This window comes from Paramormyrops kingsleyae, chromosome 6, assembly GCF_048594095.1.
Source record: "Paramormyrops kingsleyae isolate MSU_618 chromosome 6, PKINGS_0.4, whole genome shotgun sequence".
In the NCBI taxonomy this organism is placed as follows: Eukaryota; Metazoa; Chordata; class Actinopteri; order Osteoglossiformes; family Mormyridae; genus Paramormyrops; species Paramormyrops kingsleyae.
Window position 1 is genome coordinate 18804019 of NC_132802.1, and position 19851 is coordinate 18823869.

A 19851-nucleotide genomic window follows, 5' to 3' on the forward strand; every position below is an offset into this window, starting at 1 on the left:
CTTTATGTTTTTATGCAAAACACAAATCATACATGTTTTATGAATAGCGATAAAATTATGCAGCTGTAGCTATTTATTTTAAGGAGTGCAGTTGCTGATGACTCCCAATTTATACTGGTAAGATGTATAAATGTTAGTTTTTTTCCTTTCCAATTCATTAAACAATACTAATGGAATTTTCAGAAATGGAACAACAACTGCCGTGGACAGCAGAAATGTAGCAGCAGGATGTAAAGATCCCTGCAGTTGTGTGTATGCACTAGGCCAGATGATGGCGACAGTGGCCTTCAGTTAAAATATGTCAGCTGAAGTCCTCACCGCTCTTGTGATGAGCTTTTCTCTGTTATTCAGTATTCATTAGTCTAAAGAGCTGGGTGGGAGAGTAGAAGAGTGGGCACATAATTCTGTCCAAAAATTGTAAATCCACAAATAATCAGCCAATTTTTGTTTGAAGAATTTAATGATATCTTTAAATTAAACAAGACTCACAGTGTCACACAGAATTGTAATACGCCCAGGTTAAACAAGATCCAAATGGAAGAACTGATGAAGAGAAAGAATACAGCACACTTAAACTGTATCCATAAAACAATACAATTTCTGCACATAAGCCTTAAATGTCTAATAACAGTACAGTTTGACATTTCACTGCTTTTGTATAGCTAGTATGGTTTTATTAGCATGAACAGTAGTTTTTGGTCTTGTTAAGTATTTGAGTTAATCTGCGAGAACAACCTGCTTGCAGTGATCTCAAACATGCATACTTGGATAGCCACACAAAAAGTACATTAAGAATAGAACTCTTCATAGAAAGTTTTGCAGGTTAAACTCAAAAGTAATAAGAGGACAACATCCAAAGCATAACTCAATACACATGTTCTGCAAAATTTAGCATTTTGTTTTTAAATCACCTTTGTTTGACCCCAGCAAACTATAAACAAATGGCAGTACTACTTAACACCTCATACATGGCTGTTGTTTTTTTTAAGGACATTGAATATCTGACATGGCGAGACGTTGAAATTTGTATATTTAGTTAATTTGAATACCACTTGATACAGTACTTTCTAATGTTCATGTTCATTGTTTTTCTGAAGCTAGTCAGAGAACAGACTAGCAAAAGACTTACGGAGATTGCGGATGGTCTCCGCTTTGGCCTGGTCCTCGTTGTTGGTGCGGAAGAAAGATGAGCCGCCAAAACTGAAGGCATTAGTCAGTGATTGGGATTTACTGCAAAATAAGAGGACAGGTCAGTTCAGTGGAACGTTCTCACTATTTGTGTGAGAAAGAGTCAATCAGAATATATTAATGAATGGGAAGCTTGTTCTTTGATCACATTCTGTACCAATCAAGCGAGAGCAAAGATTTCTGACCACTGTTTTTGATGTGTACTTCAGTGTGACACTTAAAATCATTCAATCCAGGGAAGATCACTTACTTCAGCTGTGGTTGGGACTGAACCTTCACTTCTGCAGTCTGATCCTCCGCAGTTGGCTGGGCTTGTGAAGGACTACAGGGCAGAACTTGGCCTTGTTCCAAAGGTGGGGGCTGTGTTTGGGGCTGGATATGAGGCTGGGCCTGAGCATTTGCAGGGAGCTGATGGTGAAGCCAGTGTTTTGACTTCAGCTTTTTGGGAGATGCTGGTGTTTGAGTCTGAGCCCTGGTTGATTGGTCCTCAGATAGCTTCTTACCCTTTGGGTGTTGACTGTCTTGGAATGAAGCTTGGGTCAGCTCTGAGAAGGACTGCTGTCTTTGGGAATGGGATTCTTGGGGTTTCACTGGGACCCCTGGGTTCAGTACAAGAAATACTTTACAACAAGACTACATTTTACACGAAAGTTTGAATTTATCTATCCAGTGCTTCTTTTTATGTTGGTCTGCTTCACTGTAAGTGCTAGAGTGCTTGCTGTTAAACGATGGGGGCGTGATACATCTGATAACAGGCAAGGAATCAGATAACTGACTGGGCGGAGCAAAAGGGTTCATGCACAAATATATTACAATCAGATGACAGCTAGCACACAGTACATAGCCTGGTTCACATCATATACCATCATCTCTCAAGCATGAAAAGCAAGGCAAGAATGTGCACATATGCTTGATGGGTTAATGTTTTCACATACTCGTATGTATGGTTTTCACACAAATAGACACAAATGGCTCATCAATAAAGCACAGTTTTTTTCACAGCTAGATGTAATGAGCTTGGTTGGTAATGATTGTACCTTTTGAATAGCCTGTTCTTTTTGAAGAAAAGAACACTCAGTATTGCAGTTACACCAAAGGCCGCTACTAAAACGAGGCTTAGGGGATTCAGAACAGCATGTTAATAAGTGAAATGCATTAACCATGCATAAAACATTTGGATTAGTCACATGGCAACACAAAATTTACAAAAAAAACATTTATTGCCCAAGAGAGAGAAATCAGACAAAAAATACCAAAAAAGAGAATATTATTCTATTATCACCTTAAATAGCACATTAACCCTTATCAGTTGCACAAAGCCCATGTTTTGAATCCAATAATTCACAATTTGCACAATACTAACAAAAAAAGGATTCCTCCCATGATTCCAGAGGACATTTTCACACTTAGCAGAGAATGTGAAATATCACAGCACACACTTTCTCTCTTTAGGCATTGCGTGCATACACACATATCAGGGGGTATTTGCAGAAGCAGCACAAATGCACAGTCACTAAAACCACAGAGCTTTTCAGTTAATACAATCCACAGAGGGGGTATATATCAATGCTGAAGGAAGGAGTTTTGGGCGATGTTTCATGTGAGCCCATCTCTAACCAAGTATTAAAATCAGTCAAAACTTAACAAAGAGTTTCTGGAAAGCAATCATTCACAGTATCACATTGCATATGCACACAAATGTTTAACAGGCATATCTAATTCTGTGCTGTCTATGTATGCTGTATATACAGTGAGGTTCTCTAAAGAGATTTCCCATTTACAGTAGTTAACTCAGCCAAGCATGGACTGTTGCTGACTGTTCACTGAGACTTTCTGAATTGCATACTGGTGTGGTGATTCCTGAGAAAAATTCAAATGATATTCTATGAGAAAATTTGTGATGTGATCAATACAGAGGCTTCTGAGTTAGCCTACTGTACATGTGCTTAGATTATGAAGATTCTACATTAATAGCATTAAATGCACAATGCAAGTTTTCTAAATCAAAGAAATGAGCGAGCAACTTAAATGTATGAGGCATAGATGTCTGACATGCTTGTTAGGCAAGAAGCATTTTGGAGAACATAGGCACACAAAGCAAATATTGTCTATTTGTGTGACTATTGTTTGAGATAAATATTAATTTCTGACACTTAAAGACAGGCTCAAACAAATATAGAAATATTCAAAGGCGCACATATACAATCACTATGAGTAATGTAATTCTTAGTGGGCGATCACAATGAAGAAGTAAATATTAGGTATTTGCCTTGCTGGTGAAATTAGCATGGAATTACTAGAAGCATAGCATTTTTTTTTTTTAAAAACATAAGAAAGAAATTTAGGAATATCACATGATCTGCACTGAAACCAAAGCAGCCATTGCAGCAACACAAATCAGCTTGTTTAAGGTATACAGAAGCACAGCTGGACTTGCGTAAGACAGGGACGGTCCAGGCCGGCACTGAAACCACTGAAACACAACAAAGGCAAGTTCATCTTCCCCTCTGCCTTCATCGCCACTCTGTCTCGCTAACTGGGTACTGAGCTCATAGGTCATGGAACGTCATACGTCTTTCACTGTGCCATGACCGGTTTTGATCCAGCAGAAACACCATTACAGTCCAGAATGTACTGTAAACAACCTTGGGGTGAAGGTCGCTGGGCTGCCATCTTACTGGGGTTGGCCAAAACCTCATCTGGGGCTGTTCTCTAAAAGACACAAAGACAGAGACACACCAGCAGTCACAACCCAGGTTGATCTACTGAGAGGTGGACAGTTCAGGGCCAGAAAAAAAATCCAGACCAAGATTTTGTTTCATCCAACCAGTAGAGTACTCAACTGGTTGCTGGATTTGTACTTTCTGCACCTAAACTATCCACCTCTGGATCTACTAAATAAGACCCATCCATTTACAAAAGACAGGACTGATGGATTGAATTCTTACTTTACTTAGCAGTTAACACCAGAATGAGCACAAATATTAGTCTAGGTACAGCCTATGAAATCCTCGCAGACAGTGTAACTGTTATGAATCTGTGCGATGGTGTGAAACTCACAGGAGATGTGAGATTGTGAGTTTGTCACATTTAAAATGTTAGGAGTTGAGAAGAGTCCTGTTGTACCTGTGATGGCTGGGCTGTCGTTGGCCTCTGAGAAGACCGTGTCATTGTCTCATTCATTTTTGCCACAACTAAGTCACAGATGAGCCGCTCGTCTTCGGCTTGGTGCTCTCCAATCAGATGCATGGATGAACCAACGACCTAGAATTCAACCCCATTCCCCATTAGAAACTAGTAATTATCTCCTTAAATAACTAATTCATTATATTTAAAACTGTATAAAAGTTACCATGGATCTTGTTCGTAACCTGGGAGCTGCCTGTATTTTTTCACGATTTATACTTGAGTATAGTAGCTGAGATACTAAGTCACTTGTGCCCTATCAAATAAAATGTCTATTCTACTTATAATCCAAACCATTCATGGATATCACAAGTGTCTTCTTAGGGTCAGTGTCTTTTGTTGCAGTAGAACGGCCCCACTGAACTGCCAGTTTGTGCAATGTTGGTTTGGAACCAAACTGTGATGAATCTTGGCCCACTCTTCAGTCTTTTCACCTAAGTCTGCCAAGAGTCATCAGTCCTGTCAGAGGAGCTGGGGAAGATATTTTATGCCAGACTATTTTGGAAGCACGGGGCTTTACATCCAGCTGACAAACACCTTGCTCCCCCCGAGAACATTTTATATGCACATTTCTAGATATTTTACCGACAAACATAACTGTCACGCCACCCTGTGAAGGTTTTACAGTGTATAAATGTTCAACTAATTGCATTTTATAAAGCATAAATGAAGGAGTTGTAAACAGCTTTGAGCCAAAGCATCAGCTTTTTTGTAAAACCTTTAAGGAGGGTGCCATGGGGGCTCCGAACATTGCAGTGAAGTTGCAGTGGGTTGAATTCCATCTAAACTTCATGTGAGTGGAATTCTCCCCATTTCAAACAGCTTTCCTCTGCTAGTCCAAAGACATGTTGTTAGGCTAACTTGCATGTCTACATTGAGCATGATTGCGTGTGTGTGTGTGGTCCAGCTATACATTACATTGTGGGAACCAAATGCCCCCACAAAGTGAGAAAAAACCTGTTAATCTGACATTGTGGGGACCATTTTTTCAGTCCCCACAAGGGTAAATTCAATTTTATAAAAAAAATCTGTGACTGCAAAACTAAAAATGCCAAAAGACTTGTATTTTGTTTGGTTACTTATGATTGAGGTTATGGTTGGGTAGAGGTTAAGGTTGTCATTGTTGAGATTAGGGTTCTGCTCATAGAAATTAATGGATGGTCCCCACAAAGGTATGAGTACAGGTCTGTGTGTGTGCGTGTGTGTGTGACATATTATGGGCTGGCATTCTGCTTTATCAATGCAGTATAAGTGGTTAAAGGATGAAATGATGACTTCAGTGAAAGACTTTTGGAAGTCAGTGGTGGAACTTTTCTCAGCATTAATACTGGTGCCTCAGAGTTGATCGTTTTATCATGTTATTCAGCTGATGGGTGACGGACCAAAGGAGGACTACGAGTGACACTTCTGTCAACCTTGTGAGGCTGAAACCTGGTAAAATGTTACACCCAGGCAAAATATATAAGCGGGGAAAGTCAGAGTCAAGTAAACCTCAGGTGTTCTGAGTGATAAATTATTACCATAATTACATCGAGTGATGATTAATTTCCATAAATTTTTATATTATTCTGTTCTTTTCTTTCTTCATCTTAAATGAAATGAAGGCATTTAACTGAACACACAAGATTGTGCTTACCTCACAGATGTAACCCTTCCCATCTTTGCCATGAATGGCTTACCTCACAGATGTAACCCTTCCCATCTTTGCCATGAATGGCTTACCTCACAGATGTAACCCTTCCCATCTTTGCCATGAATGGCTTACCTCACAGATGTAACCCTTCCCATCTTTGCCATGGATGGCTTACCTCACAGATGTAACCCTCCCCATCTTTGCCATATATGGCTTACCTCACAGATGTAACCCTCCCCATCTTTGCCATAAATGGCTTACCTCACAGATGTAACCCTTCCCATCTTTGCCATGGATGGCTTTGACCGCACAGATGTCCAGCCCCCCAAAAATCTCTGAGCAGGTATTCACCCACAGCTTGTACCTGTCAGGGGATGAGGGACCGATATTGGAACTCCAAAATGGAAATGCAGGAAAAACCATTTAAACATGTTATCGGACAGTAGTACTTTATTTATATAATGAAATGAAATTAAATAAAATATAAAAAAAAATTAAAATTATGTAATTCTAGTGTGATATCAAAAATATAATTGCAGTTTTAAAAATAACATGTTAGCTACTTTATTTCCAATGACTGTTTATCTGAAAGTGGGACGTTTCATTTGTACCTTCATTCATCAACTGATTTTTACATTTCATCCACCCATTTACATAAGTGCTTATTCTCTATGAGGTAAAGGGGGTCTGTAGCCTATTGTAGGAAGCACAGAGCATCACGGGGCACACCCCCAAAATCACAATCTGTGAGAAATTTAGAGACACCATTTTTCCTAACTGCCTGTCATTCAAGGGCAGAGCCAGAGCCAAGACGGGGAGAACATGTATGATCCCACACACATGCAGCAGAGGGCAAGAATCAAACCCGCGACCCTGGAGGTGTGAGGCTACTGCAGCACCCTAAAAGATACCCTATATCAGTTTCATACAACAATTAGGTCTGTTTAGTTACAAAACCCCAGCCTTGTGCCCCTGTGCTGCCTGGAACACTGCAAAAAATGGCCATTCAAATTTAAGATAAACTGTAAATTATCTGCCAGTGCAGTATAAGGTAAGGTACAGTTGTAACAATATGCCTAAATGCAAGGAAATCAATCTTAATGTGTTGTTAGTTTAATAATGAAATTACGATTATGTCTAAATATAAGAAAACTATACCTGCTTAGATTTTCATTTTTTGTACTGAATAGGTTCCAAGTACCCTACATACCTAGGTACACCCCCCCCCCCTTGATCAGGATAAGTGGATGGAAGATGGATGAATGGATTATCTTACAAACTGCATAATTTAGGAATTAGACTCGTACAGATTGACAGTGATGAGCAATCCTTACATTGCCTCAGCTTCTCTGTCCATAGCAAGGTGAGATACAGTAACAAGGTTTCCCGCCAACCCAGGACATACCAACCCAGGAACCCAGGATATAAAATCCTTTATAAGAGTGAGCAGGGAAATATGATAACAGTGGACCTGCTGCTATTATATTTAAAGGTGGATTTTTAATAAATTCCGTGTCTCTCATACCCATTGGTTGTGCCTCACCTCTCAGTCATGGCTACTTGTTGGACCATGCTAGAGCTGGCGTTTGCTTTCCAGCTGCCAGAGATTGAGGTCCTCCTGTGGGCGAGTAGTGGACCAGTGGTAAGCCCTGCCATTTCCAGATGGAGGCAGACAGCAGATTTGGCACACAAACAAAGCAATTAAAGTAATCTTATACATTTATTTAGAATCTAGACTTGTAGTTAGACAACAATAAATCTCAGCAAGGCTCAATCTGTTCACATTCTCTGTGAAAATAACACCGGAAGAAGCCCTGACTGATGTTTGCTTTGGCGTCAATGTGGCAAAACCGCTGAAAATGTCAACATCCTGGTCACCAAGGACGCACTGTCTCATGACCCACACAACCCCACATACACACAGGGACTGGTAACTGAAAACACATTTATATGAAGTCTTCCAGAACCCAGTTAAAACTGAGCTATACTGTTAAACTTTTTTCCATAATGAAAATCTTTCACAGCCAGACAAGTAGCAGTAATCCTGTTATATAAGGGTTATGAACAGGATTGCAGTTTAACATGTCCTTGCAGGAACGTTTCAGCAGAACAGAAACACTTCTGTGTCTTTAACTTTTTGCTATTATCTTTCTGTCCTGAAGTTGTTTAGAACCATAATAAATAAAATTATAAATAAACTAACCCCATTCCAAATTACTAATATAGTGTGTAGGTATATGCCCTATATCATACATGTATTGCTACTAAATCACTCAAACTGTAATTAAATGACAGTATTCTTTCACAGCCAGCGCCCTAAATTCAGTGAGTCCTACTTTGTTTTCTGCCTTAACTCACCTGGGGGTGGAGGTGGGGGGGGGGGTATTCCATGAAGCAGGATTTCTTGCTTAGCTGGATAACTTGCTGTATTTAAGGTAGTCTGGGCTAAATGAACTTCATGTCCGTTCACATACGTTTAGCCCAGACTACCTTAAATCCAAAATGTTCTCTGGGCAAGCAAGAAATCCTGCTTTGTGGGGCACTCCCGCTCCCCCCACTCCGAAGTTCATGGTTTTAATTGCCTATAAACTTAAAGGAAACATTTGAAATGCAAAATTACAAATACTCTGAAGACGGTCCAGACTAAGAAGAGAGTGAATAAAAGACCACGCACATGTAGGCTTTGTAATCGCTGCCTATCTTCTGGATCCTGATGTCATACTTGGAGTCGATGTAGGGCTCCGTGGTGGTATAGGTCTGTGTCAGGGCTACCACGCTGGTAATGTCCTGGAAGCCACTGTTGCTGTCCACCTTCACCTGCAGCAAAAAGGCAGGAAGAAAAAGAAGAGTGGAAGCATGAAGAATGGGAGAATGAGAGAAAGTGCAAAAGGAGAGCAACAATGGACAGAGAGAAGAGGGAAGCAAGTACCAGTAATGAAAACAAGCAGTGGGCAGTCTGTAAAAAGATATAGAATAAATATATAATCACATAGAAGCTTGATAACACACAGACCTCTATACATCATTAGTCACCACATCCTGGCTTATCTCTTATGTAGTGTAACTCACCTTTCCCATGCCGCAGTGAGCATGTCCAATTTTTACAACAGCAGGAAAAGTAGGCATAGTGACCTGAAATAGAAACAATGCATCAGTCATATATTTACAAATGACTCCAAGGGCAACGCTTCCACATCCCGGCCAATACTGACTTTGGAAAAGGATTCATTCCCTGACTACAGGGCCCAGTCATGAGGTGTGACCCAAGGGCGTCAGTCAGCTGATGCACAGCCGCTCACCTTAGCCACTAACCATGACCGAGCATCAAAGGGAAAGGTGCAAGAATGCAGTACTGCAACCAAATTCACACATTTGGAATGATATTAATACCTTTGTGTAAGTTCGCATTCAACTTGTAAAGTTAAAGTGTGCCGGCTGCGTGCTGGATGGTTTAATTACATCCCAGCTATGTGAAAGAGGCATGTATAGGAGGGTGTGGGAAGTGGTGCCATTCTGAAAGGGGTGGTTCCTTTTCAGGAAAAGGGGTGGTCCTTTCAAACAAAAAAGGCTCTGCATGAGAGATTCCCAATGCCTGTGCCTCTTAGGAACGAGAACAGAGAGAACGGCCCAGAGCAGGAGTAGGGGATAAGTTTTGGGCTTCTCTTCTTTGAGTTTCTGAGAGGAGCGGGGACCATCTTCCCGGGACTCCATCCCCGAGCAGGAGGCCGTGTGTGCTGAGGATGACGGCGGACAACATGGCAGTCCACGCACACGGGTGCACGGTGCTGCTGTTCCTGCTGCTGGCTCTGGTTCGGGTGGCACCGGTGAGGGGCTGCACCTGTAACCCTACACACCCACAACAGCAGTTCTGTGATGCTGAGTTAGGTAGGTGGGATTGTTGACAAGAGTTTGATGCCGCAACATGAACTATACTGACCATTGTGTTTAAAAGCCTGCCATGAAATATCCATATGATGATTAGCTTTGTATGTTTATCTTAATCTCAGTTTGAATAACTTAATTTTTAGAGCAAGTCAGACAGCTTGGGACACTCAAACGCTGCTGTTTTTCACATCCATCTAAAATTGAATGGAGTGAAAATATTTTTAAATGTGCTGGCTGCACAGCTAACCTGGCTGTTCATTAATAAACGCAGAAATATACACAAAAATGTGGTGAAAATCTCCACTTTATTGCTTTCCATTTTTTAATGTATTTTTAAGCAAAAGCCCTACTGACCATTTTGTCATCCAGTTTGCAAGATTGGGATCATTCCAGAATGCATTCATCAATTCCAATCCAAATCAGGAAATGGAACTGGATCTGGGATTGGGAAAGAAACTATGGGGAACAGAATTGGAATTGAATTCGAATTTCAGGGAGATTTAAATTCCAATTCCAGTTCCATTTCCTGATTTGGATTAGAATTGAATTCATTCAGGAGTGGCCTCAACCCCATCAGGCTGTAAGGATTAAGGATTCAATTAATAATGCATGGATAAGTTTAATTAGGCCATGGCTATCCAGTGCTTCTAATTTCTCAGAGCTATGGCTACCTTTTGAGGAATACAGAACTGCAAAGTCAAATTCAGCTATGGTGTTTTCAGAGCATTTCCAAATAATGAGGAACTCTATTACATATTAATGAATCAACCCAGACAAAATATCATTGTGGTGATTGGCAGTATCTGTAATCATTTGTGCAGCAAAAATAAATGTGTGTTCCCCATCTGCTAAAGTCAGTGTCACAATGAGATGCACTGAGCTGGGTGCATATAATTTGAGCATTAGTCTCAGTGGGGATGGAAAATTGGTTGTGGTGGTTAAAGGCTTAGATGTAAATATTTCCCGAATGCCAGCATTTGAAGGCTGCTAACATAATCGGGATAGAGGTATATTGGAGTATAGTTGCCCCCTTTGGTGGCCGTCACCTCCTGCTGAGGCATGAAATGACTGTCAAAGGTTGAGAAATTGCCGCCTTAGAGATGGCAAGTGGATAGCTCCACCCCAACAGGTCTGTTTTCAAAATTAGGAGTCTGGCTGTAGACTGTAGCAGGTATGTCACCCTATCAGTACCTCACTCCTACTAGCTAGCTGTGCACTACGGTGAACACCGATTTAAGCCATAATCCCCTTGGATGACCACTGCTGTTAATGCAGCAAGAGAAAGATGATTATTTCAGGAGGAAAACACAGGCTCCCCTTTGCAAAGCCTAAGTCCTTTCAGTGATTTATGCCTTTAATTTTTCCTCAAAAAAACAAAAGTTTTGTTCATCTATTTAATTCAAACCCAAGGTGAGTTATACACTGATTTTCTTACAGATTTATCCAGTTATAAATCATGCAGGCCTTTTGTTTTTACAGTTATTCGTGCAAAAATCACTCGGGAGAAGGTTATATCCCCTAGCAACAGCTCATCATCCCACCTGAAAATGATCCAGTATGAGATCAAGCTGATGAAGGTGAGAAACGAATATCAAGTATTTTAAAATACCCTTAGAAGTCCAAAATGAATTGAAAAATCATTCAGTTCACAAGCGTCCACTTGCACTGTTTAGGATCATCTTGGTGAGTCTGTAAATTCCCCTTTTATGGCCTATATCAATCGACCGTCTGATTGATGGTATGAGGGCAAGATGACCTCATGGCTGACCACAATGGTCAAGGCTCCAGGATGATTACAATGGCATTGTGAAAATTACAGTCATCCAGCGGTGTGGTCGCCTTCAGAGTGACTCGCTCACCATAGAGAAATGCATTTGTCATTTTGCAGAACAAGAGGAAAGAAATATCTTTTTATATCCACTTCGTGGTACCATGGAAATTAAGTTCTGATTTCTAAAATAACTTCCTAGGTCAGCTGAGGAATACGGTGAATTGGATTAATGTGTTTTATACTTTGAAGATATGCATACATTTGAATATGATTTTCTGTGAAAACTGGTCCCACTTTGATACGTAGGACTGTCTGTTTTACATTATTTGATTATCTAAGGTTTACATATATAGCTGAATGTTAAATATATGGGTTATTATGTATATATTTTATATTGATATATGATACATAAGTTCCTAGTTACTTTTATCATCCATAGCAATAAAGCTTTACATTTTTACCAGCTGAATTACTGTTTGTAATAATGTCTGCAGGTGTTCAAAGGCTTCAAAAAGGTGCAAGACATCCGCTACCTTTACACACCTTTCTTCTCCTCTCTGTGTGGGATCAAGCTGGACTCCAGCAGCAAGGTCCAGTACCTGATCTTTGGTGAGACAGAAGCCTCTCTTTGAAACACATGAATTCCCCTTGTCAATGACCTCACATAAAAAGAACGCTCTTCTGTTTATCTCTCCATATTTAAATGTACATTCAAAATTGGTGAGCCTGCTCCTTTTGATTTAGTATTCCGGTGTTTCCCAATCCAGTCTTCGGACAGTCCACGTTTTTGCTCCCTCCCAGCTCCCAACCAATAAGGAACACCGAATACCTGGTACAGGTGTGCTGGGAGCTGAGAGAAAGCAAAAACGTGGACTGTCCGGGCTTCCCCGAGGACTGGATTGGGAAACACTGTAGTATTGTAAAAAAAAATGTATGCATCCCCACACATGATGCTTTTCATGGACCTAAGGCCACCACAAATAATAGAGCATTCAGTGACACAGCCCCCCCCCCCCCCTTTGAATGTTGTATCATTCAGCCAACATCATGAGTGATGGGAAGGTCGTGGTTGAGCTCTGTGATTTCGTGGAACCATGGAAGCAGCTCACCATGACCCAGAAGAAAAACCTCAATTACCGATACCACATGGGCTGCACCTGCAAAGTGAGCTGCAATTCTTACTGCTTAACTGATCTGATTTGATAGAAGCTTTGAATAATAAGCCATTGATGGATTTTTTTGGGGGTAGCCTCAAGAATGGAATGCCTTTGGAAAACATTGACCATTTTGTCAGGTCCAGGTCCTGCAGGTGTCCCTCTAACACACTGTCACACATGTTCCCTTTCTGCACAGATTTCCACCTGCCATACCCTACCATGCACTGCAAATGTGGAGAAAGAATGCCTGTGGACAGACTGGCTGCTGGAGGACAAGCTGGCCGGGGAGCAGGTCCGCAACTCAGCCTGCATCAGGCGCAGCGATGGCTCCTGCAGCTGGTACCGGGGAGCCCCGGCCCTGGAGAAGAACTTCCTGGATATGAATGACCCTTAAGAGGGAAGTAGGTAGATGGAGGAAATGTGCCGTTCAGCAGTAAGGGGAACAGTCTCACCTTCTGTCCCTGTAGGACTCTTATGATTCTCTTTTTCTGTGACTGGGGATATCAGCTAAAGGCTGGACTTCAGATACGGTCATGTTAAAAGTAAGTACACCACATGAAAAATTTTCTTTCAACATATTTGGACAGACAAATATGATTATTTTCATTATTATTAAAAAGTTATGCCATTAATAATAATAACAATAATAATAATAATAATAGTAACAGTAATAATATTATTTTCATTTCAACGATAGAGAAGTATAATAAAACAGAAAATGCTGCAGGACAGGGGTAATGTTGGGATAAGGTCTTTATCGTTTTGGAAGCCATTAAGAAAAAATGCTCTTGTTTTATCCTGTTCATTTTGTGTTTAAATGCTAAAAAAAAAAAAAAAAACATATTTTGGTGTGATTTGGGGGGCGGGAACCAATTAATTGGTTTTCCATTATTTCTTATGGGAAAAATTCGATCAGAACTCGAACTTTTTAGGATTCGATCCAGAGTCTGGAACGGATTAAGTTCGAGAACCGAGGTACCACTGTATATGAAATAAAATAGCGAAAAACCATAGTGCACTTCGAGCACGTATCTGTGTCAATAGGGAGCGTCGTGAATCTCGCCGCTTAAATACCGTTTAACAATGCGGCACTGACTTTTGACGTGGTTTTTGTTGGTTAAAAGCGCTGCTTTAAAATAGCAAGGGACCGACAATATGCCTGGCTATGCCTAATTTAAAAAACATCACTCCTGCCAGCGGAAAGCGGCCAACGCAAAATCAATTATTATTTTGTTGACGCACGCATGGCGCGAAAATGAGCTATGCGCTGGTACGAAACTAGCTAAGCCACTTAGCTTTGCGCTTTGCGCGGGTGGATAGTAGAGCCCTATACGAAAAAGTGCTTGAGGAGAATGTGAGGTGTGAGGAGTATTATAAGGTGAATCTCAAGTGTGGCTTTAACATGATAATTACCCCAAAGCTACAAGCAAATCTACAACTTAAGGGAGAGATACGGAATAGCCAAGTCAAGCTGAAATGTATTAAAATGTAGTGGCTGGACTGGAAGAGGGCTGTACAAGAACCCCCTCCAACATCAAACAGGTAAAGGAATTATGCATGGAGGAATGGGCAACAATTTCTCCTGGTCAATGTAAAAAAAAAAAACAAATTGACAGTTATAAGAAACTGAGATTGAATCTGCCAAAGGAAGCAGAACCAAGTGCTAAATGTAAGGATGTGCTTACTTTTCCCCCACAGAGAAAATAACATTTTTGTTGTTTGTAGATTTTTGTTGAATCAATTATTTCACAATCAGAATTTGTTTTTAAGTTACATCACATCTATCTGCCAATAGTCTTGAAATAATTATTAAATATTTGTCCAAATATGTTCAAAATGACGAAGTGTACTTACTTTTTCACATTACGGTATGTCTGATTTGACAGCAGTATGCTTAAGAGAGATTTTACATCATATCTATTTTGTGTCAAATCAAAATGCCCAGTATACAGTTGGGCAGCAATATCTTTTCTTTTATTATCTTTTTGTTTGTAATTTTTACCTTGGTACAGTATACCTATTGTATTATTGTATAAGTGGGACATGCATATATAGGAAAATACAAGAAAAGATTGGCACTAAAGTAACTTTCACCACATTCACAAGTCCTGTTAGGCCAAAGTACAAACTGCAAATTCCAAAGAAACTACTCAGGAACAATTACCAAAAAAAAAAAGGTTTTACACCAAAAAGTGGTTCCATCTCTTGCCTTCTGTGGAAAGTATATGCAACAAAACAAAATCTACAATTTTAGAGTTAAAAAATTGTAATAAGTTGCTGCTGTTAAATTTAGAATATTAGACTGCTGGGCAAAGTTTAAGTTTAAATGACTTTTTCATCTTAGACTGGTTGTCGCCATTTTGAAATACATATATTATTCCAGTTTTGAACGATTTGTGTATGTTTCTTTTATGCACATCAAAATCTGCACTATTAACCATGTTCATTTAACACTTAACATTAAGTGTTTATTTGATTTCTGTATGTTTTTATGTGTTCTCGGACAACATGTATGTTGATAGATACTCATGTATAAAAATAAAACAGTAAAAAGAGTATTCAATTAGAGTTTCCTTTTTCTTGTTCCAAAAGAAAAATTAATTTCAGTTGTATAAAAACACTAGTATTCTTGACAGCATGTTGGTTGTCATTGAAACTCTATGATGCTACCAAATAACTTATCAGTACATTTGAATTTCCAATACAGAGCGTTCAGTATCACTTGCACGGGAAAATCATTGGGATGTGGCGTTAACTTCCATATTAAAGCATGGAGACTATTATGAGAAACAGTTCAGAGTTCGTGAGAGAGAGAACAGCTGTTTTAAGTATAATTGAGCTCCAAGATCAGTCCACAAGCGGAACGTAACCATTTATCCTTGACGTCAAGTATGTAAAATGACACTGATGGGAATGTTTGAATTGCAGACCTCAGCAGTGAAGACAGACACAATCGTGGGGTTCTCTTTTGAGTGAAAAATTATAGGTAGTGGAACAGACGGTATTATATAAGGATGGGAACAGCGGATGTTGAGTTCTTACCATGTCTTTATAGTTTGGATAGAAGGTCTGTTCAATCAGGGGGAATTTCTCTGGCCCAAGGCTTTTGTAGGCGCTTATTAGCTGAGCAAACTGGAAGCACAACAGAGTGAGTCACCAGTGATCAAGAAAATATACGCATGTTAAAAACCAGAAAACAGAAACACCTTTTAATTATGTATCGATATGATGTCTAGTTGAGAGTCTGTGCCCATAACCAAGGCTACGACAGCCAAAGCTGGGAGCAGACACTGTTGTTACACCCCGAGACTCCAGCTGTAATGACTGTAGTCATGATAAACATAGATTTGGGGCCTGAATTGAAGCATTTTGTTAGTGTCAGGCTTAAATGCCGTATTGGGATTTTCCAACGGGGCCCTACCGCCCAGGGTTTGTCGCAGAGGTTGTAGACAGATTCCAGGGAGTTGATGCTCGGAATTCCAGCGTACTGGAGGCCAATTATCACATTGCGGAAGTCCTCATTCTCTGCCATGCTGAAAGCATGCTGCCGGATCAGGACAAAATCGGGCTTAAAGGACCTTGGAAGAAACATTTAGTCCATGTTAGTAAATAAAATTAGGATCTCCCATAAAAACTCAATGAATGTGAAACAAACACAGTTTCCGTAAAAACAGAAAAAATCTCTTATAGAAAGATGATCACGATGAAGATGGTCAAATTATTAGTAGACACTCAAAAGTGGAAATGTGGGAATTTCAGTGCCAGGGAATTTTATGGTTTGGAGGTAAAGGAATGGTGATGTTAGATGTCGGTTTTCATTTTATTAACTTTCTAGTGTCTGAGTTCTCCACAGCAACAGTTTACATCAAGTACTCGAGTTCAGATCACACACAAGAACAGGGTATATGCAGTGTCTTAACCTTACACAGGGTATATGCACACACGGTATATGCAGTCTGTGTCTTAACCACAAGCTTAACCCTGCACTTAATTCAACTATAAGCATGCATTTTAATGGTACAACAGTTCATGAAATTAAACCCCAATAGCACTGAAGTCTATGGGGTCAAATTTTTGCAAGTGTGGCCTGCATGAAAACAATGTATTGATTTTTCCTTGTACAAACTCTGTAATGATGGTAATTACAGTTGGCTTTGTGGATCCTCCTCTCCCACCCACCCCAACCTTCAATCCTTGTTGAATGATTCATTTTGCATTTCCTTTGCACGCCATGTCTCTGCAGTGGCTCAATAACTAGAACCATCTATATATGCTTATTGGCTCCACTTCTGTGGTTCCTAGTGCTTGTGATCTCGTATTATTAACCTTAGTAAAAAGATTTTTGGGGGAGGGGGGACTGGGCCGGGTTGGTCAAGTTACAGGTGAGTATGCCGTCAAAGGACAGGGAGTCAGTCGAGAGTAGGTTTGGGACTCCTCAGTGACCATTGCACACAAGTTACAAGCCACGATCACCCAGTGCTGATTATCCACCAGGACGAGAAACTCAGCTCCCAGCTCAGATAAATAACTCTCTGGTAGTTTCCACCTTGATCTCCAGACCAAACCATGTAAGCCATATTGTCGCATATGAGACAGGAAGTAGTAGGTGTCCATTCGCTTACTCAGCACTGACCTCTCAGATTGTAGACAGCAACAGCATGGCTTGTGCTTTCAGGGGCAGACTAACTTCTCTGGGGGCTCTAGGCTGACGTGGGTAGGGGGGCCCTTAAGTGGGCCGTTTGAGAGATATTTTTTGGAGCCGACGGAAACAAGAATGAATTAAAAGCGATGGAACATCAATATGCTAATCACAGCACAAGGTGCCAGAGGTAAAACTTACCGATGTGGGTTTGGGTGGGAGTGCTGTCAGTAGAACTTTCCAATTGGAGGGAGGGGGGTATTATGTCGGCAGATCGATCAGCCAAATTTAAGAAGTTTAACTGTTTCCCCTTTTGCCGTGGGCCTAGGCTGTAGCCTAGGACAGCCTAAGTTAGGGTTGATTTTTGCATGCGTTCATGATTTGTCTACTGTATCAAAGACAGACATACTGTATGTAATGTTAGGGTTGTATGTTTGTGCCATTTTCTTATTCTGTTAGGCTTCTTCATGCCGGTTCACTTGGTGAACTGTGAAATAACCGATAGCCTATCACTACTCCAGTATGCAAAGACAGCTGGTTAGCCTGAAGTCTTAAATAAGGAATAATCTATTATAGCCTGGATTGGGGGGGGGCAACTTTGTCTATCCTGGAAAAACTGGTGTTAAACATGTAAATAACAGACATGCTGCTATAATTTAAATGATCATATTATCTGATATCCATGAATGTAACTTCTGGTAAATCTGTCTTCATGGGGACCCTAGCTTTCAGACAGCTGCCTATCCTCCCCTTTTGGTAAGTCCACACCTGAGTGCTTCATGCCATGAGAAGAAAGCTAGAAAATCCCATCTGTCACTCCTAATTTGGCATTCTGGAAAGTCTGCCATCTGCATGTGCCCCAATTATAGTGTCCCCAGCAGCTGCGGAAGACTGGCTCCACCCTCCACCCAGTGTGTGTCATACCTGACTGCCTTGGTCCCATTCTGGAGCACCTGCACATGCACATTGCAGTTTCCATCGGCGTGTGACACAAGGCTGATCTCGGAGAATTCAGCCTGGAGGGTTTGGGAATTAAGTGTAAAGAGAGAACAGATCAGCATGGATGACATGTGCAGCCCAGCCATGTCTGGGTATTTTTACCTTTAGTTATTGGTGTCTACATGGTCTCCCAGAGTCAACACTGACTTGTCGACACCTAATAATAATGTTTCATTGAGGCAGTTATTTTTAGGATTCTCTTTTCATTAACATGTTTGTGGGGTTCATGTGGTTGACATTCCAGATGACATGAACTTCTAACATGTTGTTGATCATTATGGATTGATCATAGATTCCTTACAGTGGTTTGAACTTGAGATATGTCTGAAGCAGCGTGCTTTATGTGAGAGCTATACGAAGAAGCTTTGTGCATTAGTGAAAGTGTGTGTGTGTGGGTGGGTGTCCGCAGTGTGATTCAACCTTGTTATTTTGATGTTGTTGGGACCAGTTTTTTGGTCCCCACAAGGGGAAGCTCAATTTTATAAAAATCTGTGACTGCAATCAAAAAACTAAAAACGTCAAAAGTATCGTATGTTTGTTTGGTTACTTATCGTCAAGGTTAGGACTGGGTAGGGGTTAAGGTTGTCATTGTTGGGATTAGCGTTTTTCCCATAGAAATGAAGGAATGGTCCCCACAAAGATATGAATACAAAAATGTATGTGTGAATAATATCTGCAGACCTTTTTCCAGGCCATGCATAATGTTGTGCTGAATGTGAGATGACGTTATTTTTTCAAGGACGAAAATTGGTTCACATTTTAAGGTGCTTAAAGAATGTGTTAGCAAGGAGACCAGCATTCTCTGATTTGTACTAAGTATAAGGGTGTACTTGATGTACAAGGCAGGTAGAGGGTTACCTGTTCCACTGTGATGTCATACTCTCCCTGTACTTTCTTTCCTTTGAAAAGCCTCGCCCTGGAAATGACAAGAATCACAATGGAAGAAACTCAATCAGCTGACAAACAGATGTCAATATTAAGATACACAATGTAAATTTAATTTAACTTGATAATTTCAAAACATGAACCCTTAGCTCTGCAGTGAAAACAAACTATTATCGCTGAAGCTCCTCAAGATTCCATAATTAGTTACCATTTAAGTATCTTATTAAAATGAAACCAAAAGATAAAATCAAACAAACTCATTTTATCTATAATTGTTTGGGTCATACAAAACGAAAAAAAATGAAGACATTAGCATCTTTCTATACCTCTTTACCTCTCCATACATTGATGCTATTGTGAATTCAATGGAACATCTCACATCCCCCCCAGGGAAATGTTTACACAATGTGAGCCAGTCCGCAGTCATTAGGAGGTTGGTGTCACGCCCCGCTCCGTCCGCTCCTGATGTGTGCCACGCCCACCTCGTTACCTCGTGTTCAGCCCTGAT

The 19851-nt window shown here is 40.4% G+C and overlaps 2 protein-coding genes across 2 annotated transcripts in view; one reads left to right on the forward strand and one right to left on the reverse strand.

The window, feature by feature from the left end:
* Positions 1-456: 456 nt before the first annotated feature.
* The window catches only part of LOC111840299 (synapsin-2-like), a 36435-nt gene continuing 17040 nt past the window's right edge, over positions 457-19851 (reverse strand). The window contains exons 2-13 of the mRNA XM_023804958.2: positions 19317-19374; positions 18384-18475; positions 16242-16398; positions 15863-15952; positions 9077-9139; positions 8682-8824; positions 7551-7625; positions 6269-6371; positions 4315-4452; positions 3834-3900; positions 1439-1787; positions 457-1230 (exon numbers count right to left, since the gene is read on the reverse strand). Of these exons, the coding sequence (XP_023660726.2) occupies positions 1098-1230; positions 1439-1787; positions 3834-3900; positions 4315-4452; positions 6269-6371; positions 7551-7625; positions 8682-8824; positions 9077-9139; positions 15863-15952; positions 16242-16398; positions 18384-18475; positions 19317-19374 (1468 nt within the window). The 3' untranslated portion in view covers positions 457-1097. The remainder of the gene's footprint in view (positions 1231-1438; positions 1788-3833; positions 3901-4314; positions 4453-6268; positions 6372-7550; positions 7626-8681; positions 8825-9076; positions 9140-15862; positions 15953-16241; positions 16399-18383; positions 18476-19316; positions 19375-19851) is intronic.
* Positions 9605-15376, forward strand: LOC111840302 (metalloproteinase inhibitor 4-like). The gene is made up of 5 exons (XM_023804965.2): positions 9605-9892; positions 11372-11469; positions 12158-12272; positions 12703-12827; positions 13017-15376. The coding sequence occupies exons 1-5, from the start codon at positions 9748-9750 to the stop codon at positions 13212-13214; spliced, it is 681 nt and encodes a 226-aa protein (XP_023660733.2). The 5' UTR covers positions 9605-9747; the 3' UTR covers positions 13215-15376.